This window comes from Ranitomeya imitator, chromosome 4 (genome assembly GCF_032444005.1).
Source record: "Ranitomeya imitator isolate aRanImi1 chromosome 4, aRanImi1.pri, whole genome shotgun sequence".
NCBI classification, from domain to species: Eukaryota; Metazoa; Chordata; class Amphibia; order Anura; family Dendrobatidae; genus Ranitomeya; species Ranitomeya imitator.
Window position 1 is genome coordinate 508,741,374 of NC_091285.1, and position 13,588 is coordinate 508,754,961.

Genomic DNA, 13,588 nt, shown 5'->3' on the forward strand with positions numbered 1-13,588 from the left:
TGGTGTTAAACCAGCCCAAGGCTGTTATTATAACACCTTACGTCTTGCGCTAGGTTCACATTGCGTTAGTGCAATCCGTTAAGCGCATAGCGCTAGCGGATTGCGCTAACGCAATGTTTCTAGAGGGTCGGCGTTCACCCTCCCCGCTAGCGCAGATCCCTGATCTGCGGTAGCGAGGAACGGGCCTCAAAAGAACGGCACATCGCTAGCGCGTGCCGAAAATGGCATGCGCTAGTGATGCGCTTCAGCTAAAAGTAACATTGCTGTCCATGGGTGCGCTAATGGACCCGTTGCACGGCGTTAATTTCGACATTTTCGCCGTGCAACGCAGTCCGTTAGCGTTAACCCATTAACGCAATGTGAACCTAGCTTTACACATACATCATGGGCTTGTCCTGCCCTACGCATGAAATGAAAGACAAATACAATGTGGAGACTTAATCAGAGCAATGTTTTATTTACATTCAGAACTGGTTTAAGAGGTAAACAATTACCATTTCTCACAGAAATCTCAGACTTTTACTTATAGAAATACTGGATAAATATCATTTTAACAATAGATATAGAAATATTTCTAATTTTATAAAACTGCCTTTTTTTGCATAGAAAAACTTTATGCCTTTCCTTGTTTCATTTTATGCCTTTGCTTGTTTCATTTTATGCATTTCTAAAGTATTGTAAAAATGTAATATGCTGTTGGTGCATGCGGGCAGGACTGTCGGTAGGGTATGCGGCTCTGAAGCCCCCCCCCCCTCAGGCCTGCCTCCGGTGTCTGAGATTTCGGTGTCCCGGACCTGAGATCATAATACCGGCCTTGAATTGTGAAGGACACGGCAGCCGATCCTGAGAAACATCCAAGGTGGGAATGCCCCATCATGTCGAAGAGAGTCTGCTAGATCCAGGCCTAGCAGACCAGTACTGGTGGGTTCATGGATGCCAGGAGGGAGCTGGCCTAAAGGAAGGTCTCATCTTTTCCTGGCGGGTCAGGAAGTTGTCCCGTCGTTTTTTTTTTTTTGGACAGAACATTTCCAAAACAACCAAATTTGAACAGATCTCTTGGGAGGCAGACTTTAGTCCTCTGTTGCAGAAGCGAAGTACTCTTAAACTGATAGGCGCAGAGTAGGACGCACTAGAAAGTTGGCGTGCATGATTGTTCAGGGCGCTGGCGGTGTGGACCGGCCACCAGAGAAGGCCTAGACCAAAGCCTGGATATTTTAAGAGCAAGGTCACTGGAGCCTCTGGAAAATGTGGAGGCTGCATGAATAGGAAGGTTTCCTCAGGAGACGTCCACATTGCTCAGGGGAAAACTAGGACATATTTGTCCTGTGTTTTTTTTTTTTTAAAGTAGCCCCCTTACTGCCTCGTAGGATATACCAGTCCTTAAGATCACAAATCCTTTTTCGCAGAGCGATGATGAAGACGGGCATGGAATAACCTGGACGCAGAGAGGCGAGAGGGTAGGGCGATTCGTGGCATGAACGGTCCTCCGGGGAACCCCAAACACTCTTGATGTGTTAGGGCCTTGCCTCGTAGACCACAGATGATATGGTAGTGACAATTCTAGGTGGGAGATTAGAGTGACAATTCCACTGTCGCCCTCAAAAGCCATATCTGGGAAGAAAAAAAAAAATTAAAAAGAAAAATCGTTAATAAAAAAACCTCCCAAAACCTAAGGCCTAAACTGGGCTGGGCGGTCCAGACCCATGTCTTCCTCCTACTGACATTAAGTTAAAACAGATTAGCTTCGTGCTAGTTGGTGGTGTACCCTCCTCTACAGGAAATACCTAAATTTTTTTTTTTGCATAGCATAAGCAGCATACACCCATTTTTTTTTTGTGTACCCCAATGAAGCATTAGCTCCCCCACATCAACCAGAAGGCCACACAGCATAACCTCACTCCTCCAGTCAGAAACCTCCACCTCACATTAACCAGCGGACCCCACAGGATAAACCAAAAGGCCACCAGACATTCCCTCCCACAAGCGTAAATCCCCATATGACGCCCCCTGCCCCCAACCATAAATCCCATCAGACACCCCCCCAATCGGATGCCACCCCAGCTTAACCCCTCAGCATAAACCCCCATCGGACGTCCACCCCTCCTCCAAGCATTACTCCCATCGCACACCACGCCCACCCAATAATAAACCCCCACCGGACGGCCAAACCCCCACAGATGTGGACCCCCCCATCCAGCACACACCCCCATCAGATGCGGACACCCCACCTAGCACAAACCCCCCCCATCGGACGTCCACCCCCGACCCAGCCTAAACTCTTATCGGACGTCCACTCCACCCAGCCTAAGCCCTCATCAGCCCCCCAAACCCAACCCATAAGCAGGTCGCCCCCCAATAAAGGGGATCCCTCCGTAAGCGACAGGTCGCCTCCCCACGTCCCACCACAGGCAGGTCGCCTCCCCACGTCCCACCACAGGCAGGTCGCCTCCCCACGTCCCACCACAGGCAGGTCGCCTCCCCACGTCCCACCACAGGCAGGTCGCCTCCCCACGTCCCACCACAGGCAGGTCGCCTCCCCACGTCCCACCACAGGCAGGTCGCCTCCCCACGTCCCACCACAGGCAGGTCGCCTCCCCACGTCCCACCACAGGCAGGTCGCCTCCCCACGTCCCACCACAGGCAGGTCGCCTCCCCACGTCCCACCACAGGCAGGTCGCCTCCCCACGTCCCACCACAGGCAGGTCGCCTCCCCACGTCCCACCACAGGCAGGTCGCCTCCCCACGTCCCACCACAGGCAGGTCGCCTCCCCACGTCCCACCACAGGGGTCCCCCAATAGCCTGCAGCAGGTCTCCCCCCACATCCCACAAGCAGATAGCCCTCAAATCCCACAACAGGGGTCCCCCACTAAAAGGGGTCCACCCCGTAAGTAGGTCACCTCCAAACCCCACCACAGGGGTCCCCCCCAACAGCCAGCAGGTGCCCCCCAAAATCCACCACAGGGGTCCCCCACAATAGTCAGTAGCAGCAGGTGCCCCCCAAAATCCCACCACAGGGGTCCCACCACAATAGCCAGCAGCAGCAGGTGCCCCCCACAACAGCCAGCAGCAGTAGGTGCCCCCCCAAATCTCACCACAGGGGTCCCCCCACAACATTCCACCACAGGGGTCCCCCCACAACATCCAGCAGCAGCGGTGCCCCCCCAAAAAGCCCACGACGGGGGTCCCCCACAACAGCCAGCAGCAGCGGTGCCCCCCCAAGAGCCCACCACGGGGATCCCCCACAACAGCAGCGGTGCCCCCCCCACAAAGCCTACCACAGAGGTCCCCCACAGCAGCAGCGGTGCCCCCCCCACAAAGCCCACCACAGGGGTCCCCCACAGCAGCAGCAGTGCCCCCCCCACAAAGCCCACCACGGGGGTCCCCCACAGCAGCAGCGGTGCCCCCCCACAAAGCCCACCACGGGGGTCCCCCACAGCAGCGGTGCCCCCCCCACAAAGCCCACCACAGGGGTCCCCCACAGCAGCAGAGGTGGCCCCCCCACAACAGCCGGCCGGCAGCAGCGGTGCCCCCCCCCACAAAGGCCACCACAAGGGTCCCCCACAGCAGCAGCGGTGCCCCCTTCCCACAAAGCCCACCACGGGGGTCCCCCGCAACAGCCGGCAGCAGCGGTGCCCCCCCCCACAAAGCCCACCACAGGGGTCCCCCACAGCAGCAGCAGTGCCCCCCCCACAAAGCCCACCACGGGGGTCCCCCACAGCAGCAGCGGTGCCCCCCCACAAAGCCCACCACGGGGGTCCCCCACAGCAGCGGTGCCCCCCCCACAAAGCCCACCACAGGGGTCCCCCACAGCAGCAGAGGTGGCCCCCCCACAACAGCCGGCCGGCAGCAGCGGTGCCCCCCCCCCACAAAGGCCACCACAAGGGTCCCCCACAGCAGCAGCGGTGCCCCCTTCCCACAAAGCCCACCACGGGGGTCCCCCACAGCAGCAGCGGTGCCCCCCCCCACAAAGCCCACCACGGGGGTCCCCCACAGCAGCAGAGGTGGCCCCCCCACAACAGCCGGCCGGCAGCAGCGGTGCCCGACCCCCCCCCCCCCCACAAAGCCCACCACAGGAGTCACCCAAAGCAGCAGCGGTGCCCCCCCCCACAAAGCCCACCACGGGGGCCCCCACAGCAGCAGCGGTGCCCCCCCCCCCCCACAAAGCCCACCACGGGGGTCCCCCACAGCAGCAGCGGTGCCCCCCCCCCACAAAGCCCACCACGGGGGTCCCCCACAGCAGCAGCGGTGCCCCCCCCCCACAAAGCCCACCACGGGGGTCCCCCACAGCAGCAGCGGTGCCCCCCCCCCCACAAAGCCCACCACAGGAGTCCCCCACAGCAGCAGAGGTGGCCCCCCCAACAACAGCCGGCCGGCAGCAGCGATGCCCCCCCCCACAAAGCCCACCACAGGGGTCCCCCACAGCAGCAGCGGTGCCCCCCCCCTACAAAGCCCACCACGGGGGTCCCCCACAGCAGCAGCGGTGCCCCCCCACCACGGGGGTCCCCCACAGCAGCAGCGGTGCCCCCCTACAAAGTCCACAACGGGGGTCCCCCATGGTGGTCCCCCACAGCAGCAGCGGTGCCCCCCCACAAAGCCTACCACGGGGGTCCCCCACAGCAGCAGAGGTGGCCCCCCCAACAACAGCCGGCCGGCAGCAGCGATGCCCCCCCCCACAAAGCCCACCACAGGGGTCCCCCACAGCAGCAGCGGTGCCCCCCCCCCTACAAAGCCCACCACGGGGGTCCCCCACAGCAGCAGCGGTGCCCCCCCACCACGGGGGTCCCCCACAGCAGCAGCGGTGCCCCCCTACAAAGTCCACAACGGGGGTCCCCCATGGTGGTCCCCCACAGCAGCAGCGGTGCCCCCCCACAAAGCCTACCACGGGGGTCCCCCACAGCAGCAGCGGTGCCCCCCACCACCACGGGGGTCCCCCACAGCAGCAGCGGCGCCCCCCCCCACCACGGGGGTCCCCCACAGCAGCAGCGGCGCCCCCCACCACCACGGGGGTCCCCCACAGCAGCAGCGGCGCCCCCCACCACCACGGGGGTCCCCCACAGCAGCAGCGGCGCCCCCCACCACCACGGGGGTCCCCCACAGCAGCAGCGGCGCCCCCCACCACCACGGGGGTCCCCCACAGCAGCAGCGGCGCCCCCCACCACCACGGGGGTCCCCCACAGCAGCAGCGGCGCCCCCCACCACCACGGGGGTCCCCCACAGCAGCAGCGGCGCCCCCCACCACCACGGGGGTCCCCCACAGCAGCAGCGGCGCCCCCCACCACCACGGGGGTCCCCCACAGCAGCAGCGGCGCCCCCCACCACCACGGGGGTCCCCCACAGCAGCAGCGGCGCCCCCCACCACCACGGGGGTCCCCCACAGCAGCAGCGGCGCCCCCCACCACCACGGGGGTCCCCCACAGCAGCAGCGGCGCCCCCCACCACCACGGGGGTCCCCCACAGCAGCAGCGGCGCCCCCCACCACCACGGGGGTCCCCCACAGCAGCAGCGGCGCCCCCCACCACCACGGGGGTCCCCCACAGCAGCAGCGGCGCCCCCCACCACCACGAGGGTCCCCCACAGCAGCAGCGGTGCCCCCCACCACCACGGGGGTCCCCCACAACAGCCGGCAGCAGCGGTGCCCCCCCACAAAGCCCACCACAGGGGTCCCCCACAGCAGCAGCGGTGCCCCCCCACAAAGCCCACCACGGGGGTTCCCCACAGCAGCAGCGGTGCCCCCCCCCCCACAAAGCCCACCACGGGGGTCCCCCACAGCAGCAGCGGTGCCCCCCCACACAGACAAGCAGGTCGCCCACCACAAAGCCTCCCCCCAATAGCGAGCAGCAAGTAGCATTTTTTCACCCTGAAACCACTAACCTCCATGTGCCATGGCGTCCACAAGCTAGAATCATGCTGCTTTGCTTTGCCGCCTTCATGATGTGACTGAAAACACGCCCCTTCCCAATAGGACACGCCCCCCGGAATGACGTCACACCTGGAAGGAGCCCATACACTCTAGCATTTACCGTGACGGATGGCTCTGAGTAGTTGCCTGAGACTTGTAGTGCCGTGAGAGCCGGGCAGCCTGGTCCTCTCACATTCTATGCAGCAGTAGAGCGCTCTACTGGTGGATGCGTGTTATAGTTTGTGTTTTTTTTCTTTCAAGCTTTATTGAAAGCAGCTTTTCAAGAGCAATAACCTTAGTAGTAAGTAAACGCGCTATTTCCGGGTCCTGGGATCACGTGTCGCAGGGTGAGCAGCTGTATGTGTCCTCCCCGAGGCTGCAGGGCTGGATTCCATGGAGGAAGGAGGGAAGAGCGACGAGGAGGCGCTAGAGGGCAGCACAGCAGCAGGTAGGAGTGAGGGCTCGGCTCCTGTGCACACTACATGGCTGGGCTGAGAACCGCAGGTCACACACATCGTGCCTTATCCAGGCATCAGCTGCCCCATTGTCAGGACATCGAAACCTCAGAGGACCTCCATCATTGCCTGACACCTGCGCAATGTAAAGGCATAATGGGAGTTACAGTTTTGCAAAAGCTGTAGAACCAGAGGCTGGAAACCATTGCAGTAGGTGATTGCCAGGTATACCATGGGGCCCGCCCCCGCTGCCCCGTGGCGATGGGGACCGACCCGCACTTCCCCGTGGCGATGGGGACCGACCCGCGCTTCCCCGTGGCGATGGGGACCGACCCGCGCTTCCCCGTGGCGATGGGGACCGACCCGCGCTTCCCCGTGGCGATGGGGACCGACCCGCGCTTCCCCGTGGCGATGGGGACCGACCCGCGCTTCCCCGTGGCGATGGGGACCGACCCGCGCTTCCCCGTGGCGATGGGGACCGACCCGCGCTTCCCCGTGGCGATGGGGACCGACCCGCGCTTCCCCGTGGCGATGGGGACCGACCCGCGCTTCCCCGTGGCGATGGGGACCGACCCGCGCTTCCCCGTGGCGATGGGGACCGACCCGCGCTTCCCCGTGGCGATGGGGACCGACCCCCGCTTCCCCGTGGCGATGGGGACCGACCCCTACTGCCCCCTGTTATGGAGACCGACCCCGCTGCTCCCTTGAAGGGGACCGACCCCGCTGCTCCTGTGATGGGGCCCACCCCCCTTTCCCCCCCCCTCCCCTTGATGGGGACCGGCCCCCGCTGCCTCTCGTGATGGAGCCCCCCTCCGTAATGGGGCCCACCCCCCACTACTATGCGAGCTGGCACACTGTAATGACGTGGATATGTCTGCACTGCTGTCACATGGATGAGCGGTGTATGATACACTGTGCTGTGTTTTCTCACACAATCGACCTTTTGTGACTATGGAAGAGGATTCATTTCACTGCAGTAGGGAATCGGTGCACAATTGAAGTCTGTTAAAGCAGATCTGTCCACAGATTTCTTAACCAAACTTTATAGTTCTGGGTTCAAACCCCACCAAGGACAACATCTGCAAGGAGTTTGTATGTTCTCTCCATGTTTGCGTGGGTTTCCTCCAGGTTCTCCGGTTTCCTCTCACATTCCAAAGACATACTGATAGGGAATTTAGATTGTGAGCTCCATTGGGGACAGCAATGATAATGTATGCAAATTGTAAAGCGCTGCGGAATATGTTAGCGCTATATAAAAATAAAGATGATTATTATTATATAGTTCTTTTAGACCTGATGAGCCTAGTGTCATTAATTGTATAATCCGAATATCACATAATGAAATGGCTCAAGAGTCTTCAGTGTATTAATTTGCGAAGCTGTCAATTGGGCTAAATATTCATAAATTTGAACCCCCAGAAAGGATTATGCAGCCATTCTGACACATTGCCAACATAAGTACACCAGCCACATCAGATCCAAGAGGTCTGTTTAATAATGTGCGTAGTGTGTATTGCACAATTTGTAGATCAATCTGATTTAAAGATTGGAAAAACTCATAAACTGCTGTAGTCCCTCAAGTAAGATGATAAAGTGATACTCTTCCCCCCAACCCCCCCAGTAATGATGGCGTTGAGTCTGGACACTGCTATGTCACCTGAGTGGCCATTAATGGCCTGCAGCGCTGACTCCTCCCCCAAATATCCAAGGGTTGTGTGACGCGGCCTAGTAGTGGCTGCCGCTGTCCCGTCACACAGTAATCTCATACTGGGAGGGAGGATAAGATGTTTTTTCTTTTACTTTAGGTCCCTAAACTTCCATGTGACAGCTGCTAGACCAACCCCGCTTGTTATCCCAGAGCCCTCGCAGCATCACCAAGGTCTACACAAACTTATTCTACAGGGGTCTCAACACACAGACCAAAGTGATGTCTGCAGAAGTGATCCATGCTTTCTGTAATAATATCTCGGTTTTCGTTTTTTGGCTTCCCAAACTCACAACCTGAAAATCAGTGTAAAAGGAAACAATTATATTACTAAATATCAGTGCAGCTATAGACAGGACTGTGCAGCATATGATCCCTTCAATGCACCTCACCCACAGCTAGGGGGCGCCTCACAGTTTGAGAAGCTCTCGTTTAATACTAATAATGGAGCCTCTTAGAATTACCGTAATATGTTTATTTAGTAGAGTTTCACTTTAAATAAATTATTTTTTATTAAGTTCTAAATGAGAATCTCCAATAAAAGCTTCTTCTACAGTTCTGCTAATAGTGGTTAGATTTATGTTCCTTTCTTACTGCTGGTCACTGTTTTTCCTCATTTTGTGGTACATAATAGAAAATAACAGTACACATCTGAGCAATATTCCCATTTATCAGTGCGGTCTGGTGTGTGGTATTGGTGCATGGTGTGCACCACAGGATTGATGGCCGCTGATGTGCTCTTGTCTCAATTCCTGCAGGAGAAAGTCCTGAGGTTGTTGATGAAGGATTACCAGACGATCTGTCTTCTCTGGACTCGAGCGCTGTGGAGCAGCTAAGCGAAGGGCTCATCTCCCACTACTTGCCCAATCTTCAGAACTCAAAGCTTGCCTTACAGGAACTCACGTATGTAGGACGGAGTCTGCGGTAGTCGTCTTAGGGGGGGAAGAACTACAGACTAGTTCACTTTTGAATGTAGTGGTCTGCAGCCCAATAATGCAGATCGCCTTAGGCCTGTCTAGGACTTCTGCTGGTAACCACTCACAGGAGAAGTCACTTGGCTGCATGAGTCTACCTACAAGGCCGGGTTCACGCGACCATTTTCTCCACCTCCGAGAAAAAGGCTTCTATTATTCTGGTTAGACTTTGAAGGTGGCATCAGTTTTTCTCAGACTTGCTGATGAATTAAAAAAGTTCTTCATCCTCTCCTTTCTGGCAGTTCGTGAAAATCAGATCAAACTCGGATGTAATGGTTTTCACGCACCCATAGACTTGCATTGCCGCTTTGGATCTGACACGTATCCGATTTAATTTTTTCTCAGGCCACTGAGTTTGGAGGAAAAACTTGGATATGTGCACAGCCCCATAGAACATCTTGGGTACGAGTGCAATCTGTGAAAACCACAGCTAGCACTCATCCGAGATAATCGGTCATGTGCACGAGCCCTAAGGGAGATGTTCATTGCTCTACTTGTCATATGCAGCTTTTTCACAAACTGCACAAATAAGAGGAAGGTGGAAGAGTTTCTGCATATAGGTTGCCAGCAGAAGTGTTAGCCATCAAATAGGTTATGGACTTATTCCTGCCATAAATTTAGGTGTCCAGAGTTGGATTATTATCCACAGGTTAGATAAATTATTGATCGGTGGGGGTCCGTCTGCTGAGACCCGCACTGATAGGCAGAACAGTTCAATTTTTTTTGCTGTTAGGATGGAGAGGCAGTGCGCATATGGGGCTGCCGAGCGCTGCACTTGGCTTTTTATAGCTGCCCCATAGACAATTATTGGGTAATTAACACATCATCACTGAAACCAACCTTATGTAAAGTTTAGAATTGGCTCTGAATCTTACAATATTCCATGATTTCAGTATTTAACAATGATTTATATATTTTATTTCAGCCAAAATCAAGTGGTTTTATTGGACACCCTGGAGCAAGAAATTTCCAAATTTCGAGAATGTAATTCAATTCTTGATATCAATACTTTGGTAAGTTTCATCACAGCACATGTAGGAATGTAGATACTGTCTGAGATACGGTCCAGCAATACCCTGCACAGAGGTTTTCTTCTGATTTTAAAGACCAGTAAGTCCTCTTTTTTTTTTTTTTTCCATTTCATGTAGATTTCAGTGTAAAAGCAAAGTCTGTAGCTATTTTATTGTGGTCAGAACCACAGAACCCAAGATGGAAACCTGTGGAATACATGGTAGATATGTCATACAGGTCAACTTGTCATACCACCCATAAGAACAGCCTTGATGGTAGTGTGAACAGGACCTAAAGAATTTATTACTGCAGTTGGTCTCGCATGGATACCTCACGCATTACATACATCTTTTTTGCATGTTTTATCCAGGGTGCAGGCCTGGCCCTTCATTGTTGGCGGTACCGTAATTTGGGGTGTCTGGCCTGTAGGTGCACATGTGGTATTGGCGTCCCACCTGATTTAATAGTAGGGGTGTTGGTAATAGGTTGTTTTAGGGACAGAGGTGCATCTCGCGTGGTGGTGTGACTGGCCCTATTATCCTATACAAACCTGTGTGCAGTCTGAATACTAGGCAGCCTCACCTCAGATGTCTGTGGGTTAGTAAGTGGGTATTCTATTAGTATTTTGCACCTGTGCTGCCCCCAACTTTTATCGTGGGGGCTGCTGCATCCTGTTGTAATACAAGTATGGCTGCTGTTTTCTTCTGTGACGTCTTTTATTGATTTTTGTCCTTTTTTTTTTCAGTGAATTGTGAATCTATTTTCACTGATTACAGATTTTACCCATTAATTGAGAGTGAAAGATCAGTCCAGGAGGAGATTTCTCTGAGAAGATATATTATGCAAAGTTTCTTATTTTCATGTGTACTATTGATTTATGAAACAAAATGAAAACATGGTTACTCTTTAACCTGTTCCATGTTCTCAGTGTTTGCCGGAATAAGTTTAGTTTTCCTATATGTTTTGCTTAGTTTTCAGAAGCAAAGTATTACCACAACAAGTTGGTGAATATTAGGAAAGAAATGATTTTGCTGCATGAAAAGACCTCCAAATTAAAAGTAAGTCTTACATTGTAAAAATTTCTTTCCTAAAATCTATATAACCAAATCCCCCATTAGCGTTTTCATAAACCCAAGTTCTGGGCAGAAGAACCAAGGCATCCTTGTTCCTGGTACACTCGATGCATCGGCCTGCCAATAATAAATTGTAGACGTTCTTAAATGTTTTGTAATAGGAATTATTTTGGACCACCTTCGAAAAGGGGTTGTCTAACCCCAGATATCACTCTTTCTTAATTTGGGTGAACCGATTTTAGGGAACCCACAAGTTGGCAAATATTTCCACTGCAGTTATCTGCTTGGGGAATGTAATATTACTCGGTGGCCTATTAGATACATAAACGGCTGAAGTCCGCCAGTGCCGGAGCTCATTTTACAGATTGGCTTCTCATTTTGGCTCATGAAGAGGTGTCCTAAATGGAGCATATGGAAAAGGGTTGTCATCCTGCACAACCACCTTATAGGCAACCTGTCACGTTGTGCATGCCGAGAGGAGCTAAGCAGAATGATTTATAGGTTTGTCGGAAAAGATTCAGTGTAACTTAATTTATTCATTGAAATCTCTGGAGTTTGAAGGAATATGAGTCCAGTGGGTGGTCCTACTTAGTGATTGACAGCTGTCTGTGCAGGCACAGTCCTACAGGGAAGACTGTCAATCACTGAATAGGACCACCCACTAGACTAATCGAGGATTTCAGTAAATGAAATGTTTATTGAAGCTTTACCCACAAAACTGTCTATGAATGTGATCATCTCCTCCTGCTCTATAACATCCTGCTTGCAGCTTAGACGCCATTTTCAGGGTCATGATGCTGATGATGATCATACTTTATTACAGAAGCGAGCTCTGAAGCTCCAGCAGAAAAAGCAGGAGGAAAACCTAAAACAAGAACAGCAGAGAGAACGGGAACTGGAAAGAGAGAAACAGTTAACTGCTAAACCAGCAAAAAGGACATAACATATAGGATATGCTTCAGTGTGTTCATCCACATCTCTTCAACTTCAGGAGACTCCACCGACTCTCCAGGAGTAGGAAAAGTTCTTCTATTATGCTACGTCGCTTTTACAGATGAAGAGTAGAAGATTTTAGATTTTTTTTTGTTTTCTTTTACCGTGTCATTTTTTTCCTTGCTTACCTAGGCTGCACGGCATAGAGGCCAGGTAGATTGTCCTCTATCATAGGACTACAATCTGTATTATAAAGTTCTTTAAGAAAAGTCTATTTTTGCAGTTGCATGTTCTTCAGAATATAATTTTCCACAAGGTATAAGCAAGTTTTACGAGACTGTCTGCATGTGCCTGTGCTCATGTCTTTTCTGAGCCATAGACTACTTTTCAGATATCTGCTTATCACCTTGTCATTTGCAGCTTTATACTGAGGTGAAATCATGTCGTGGTACATAGTACACAGTTACATAAAGGAATGAAAATGTCTCACAAAAAACATGCTTCACATCTTATTTATGCAACTAAGTTGAAGCCTCCTGGCCAGGGGCGTAATTGCAGCGGTCGCCATTGCGACCGGGCCCGTCTGGTCAGGGGCCCGGAAGGTCCGAGGCACCCGACATCATGTTGCAGTGCAGGAGATTTCTCCCTCACGGCAACAGTCCGAGGCGTATCTAGGGGGAGGGGTCAGCCAGGGCATGTGAGAGAAAGGAAGCAGCTCCGATCAGCACGGTGAGACTGAGACAGCTTCTCCTGAGCTCTGCAGCCTCGGGACAGAAGGCAGGGGGGAGGTGCGGGACAGGCAGAGCTTCTGTAAGCAGGAGATACTGAGGAGCTGCACATTTATATCAGCCTCCCCTTTGTGTGTGTGATCTGTAGTGTGTACGTGTATGTGTGTGATCTGTAGTGTGTGTGTGTGATCTGTAGTGTGTGTGATCTGTAGTGTGTGTGATCTGTAGTGTGTGTGTGTGTGATCTGTAGTGTGTGTGTGTGATCTGTAGTGTGTGTGTGTGATCTGTAGTGTGTGTGTGTGATCTGTAGTGTGTGTGTGTGATCTGTAGTGTGTGTGTGTGATCTGTAGTGTGTGTGTGTGATCTGTAGTGTGTGTGTGTGATCTGTAGTGTGTGTGTGTGATCTGTAGTGTGTGTGTGTGTGATCTGTAGTGTGTGTGTGTGTGATCTGTAGTGTGTGTGTGTGTGTGTGTGATCTGTAGTGTGTGTGATCTGTAGTGTGTGTGATCTGTAGTGTGTGTGTGTGTGTGATCTGTAGTGTGTGTGTGTGTGATCTGTAGTGTGTGTGTGTGGCAGGGGAGTAACTACCACGGTCGCAGTGGTCGCCGTTGCAACTGGGCCTGGCAGGTCAGGGGCCCGGCAGGTCAAAGGCACCCGACTCCCCACGCCGCCGCATTGAACTATACTGGCATCTATGACGCCGATACAGTTCAAAGCATTCCCCTCTGCCTCTGACACTGTGGGTGCGTGATGACATCACTTCATCGTGCAGCGGCTCTCTGCAGGACCCAGGCAGTGCAGCATCTGCA

General features: G+C 53.7%; 1 protein-coding gene and 1 long non-coding RNA gene across 2 annotated transcripts; one reads left to right on the forward strand and one right to left on the reverse strand.

The window, feature by feature from the left end:
• Positions 1-432: 432 nt before the first annotated feature.
• On the reverse strand, positions 433-5,968 carry LOC138676595 (uncharacterized). Its single transcript, XR_011320798.1, has 2 exons — positions 5,873-5,968; positions 433-1,611 (listed from the first exon to the last, which is right to left on the reverse strand). It is a non-coding gene; the product is annotated as an uncharacterized lncRNA (long non-coding RNA).
• A 60-nt stretch (positions 5,969-6,028) lies between these two features.
• BLOC1S6 (biogenesis of lysosomal organelles complex 1 subunit 6) lies at positions 6,029-12,323 on the forward strand. Its single transcript, XM_069766058.1, has 5 exons — positions 6,029-6,348; positions 8,819-8,963; positions 9,960-10,047; positions 11,017-11,103; positions 11,942-12,323. Exons 1-5 carry the CDS (start codon positions 6,294-6,296, stop codon positions 12,059-12,061), a joined length of 495 nt encoding a protein of 164 aa, XP_069622159.1. The 5' UTR covers positions 6,029-6,293; the 3' UTR covers positions 12,062-12,323.
• Positions 12,324-13,588: the final 1,265 nt, after the last annotated feature.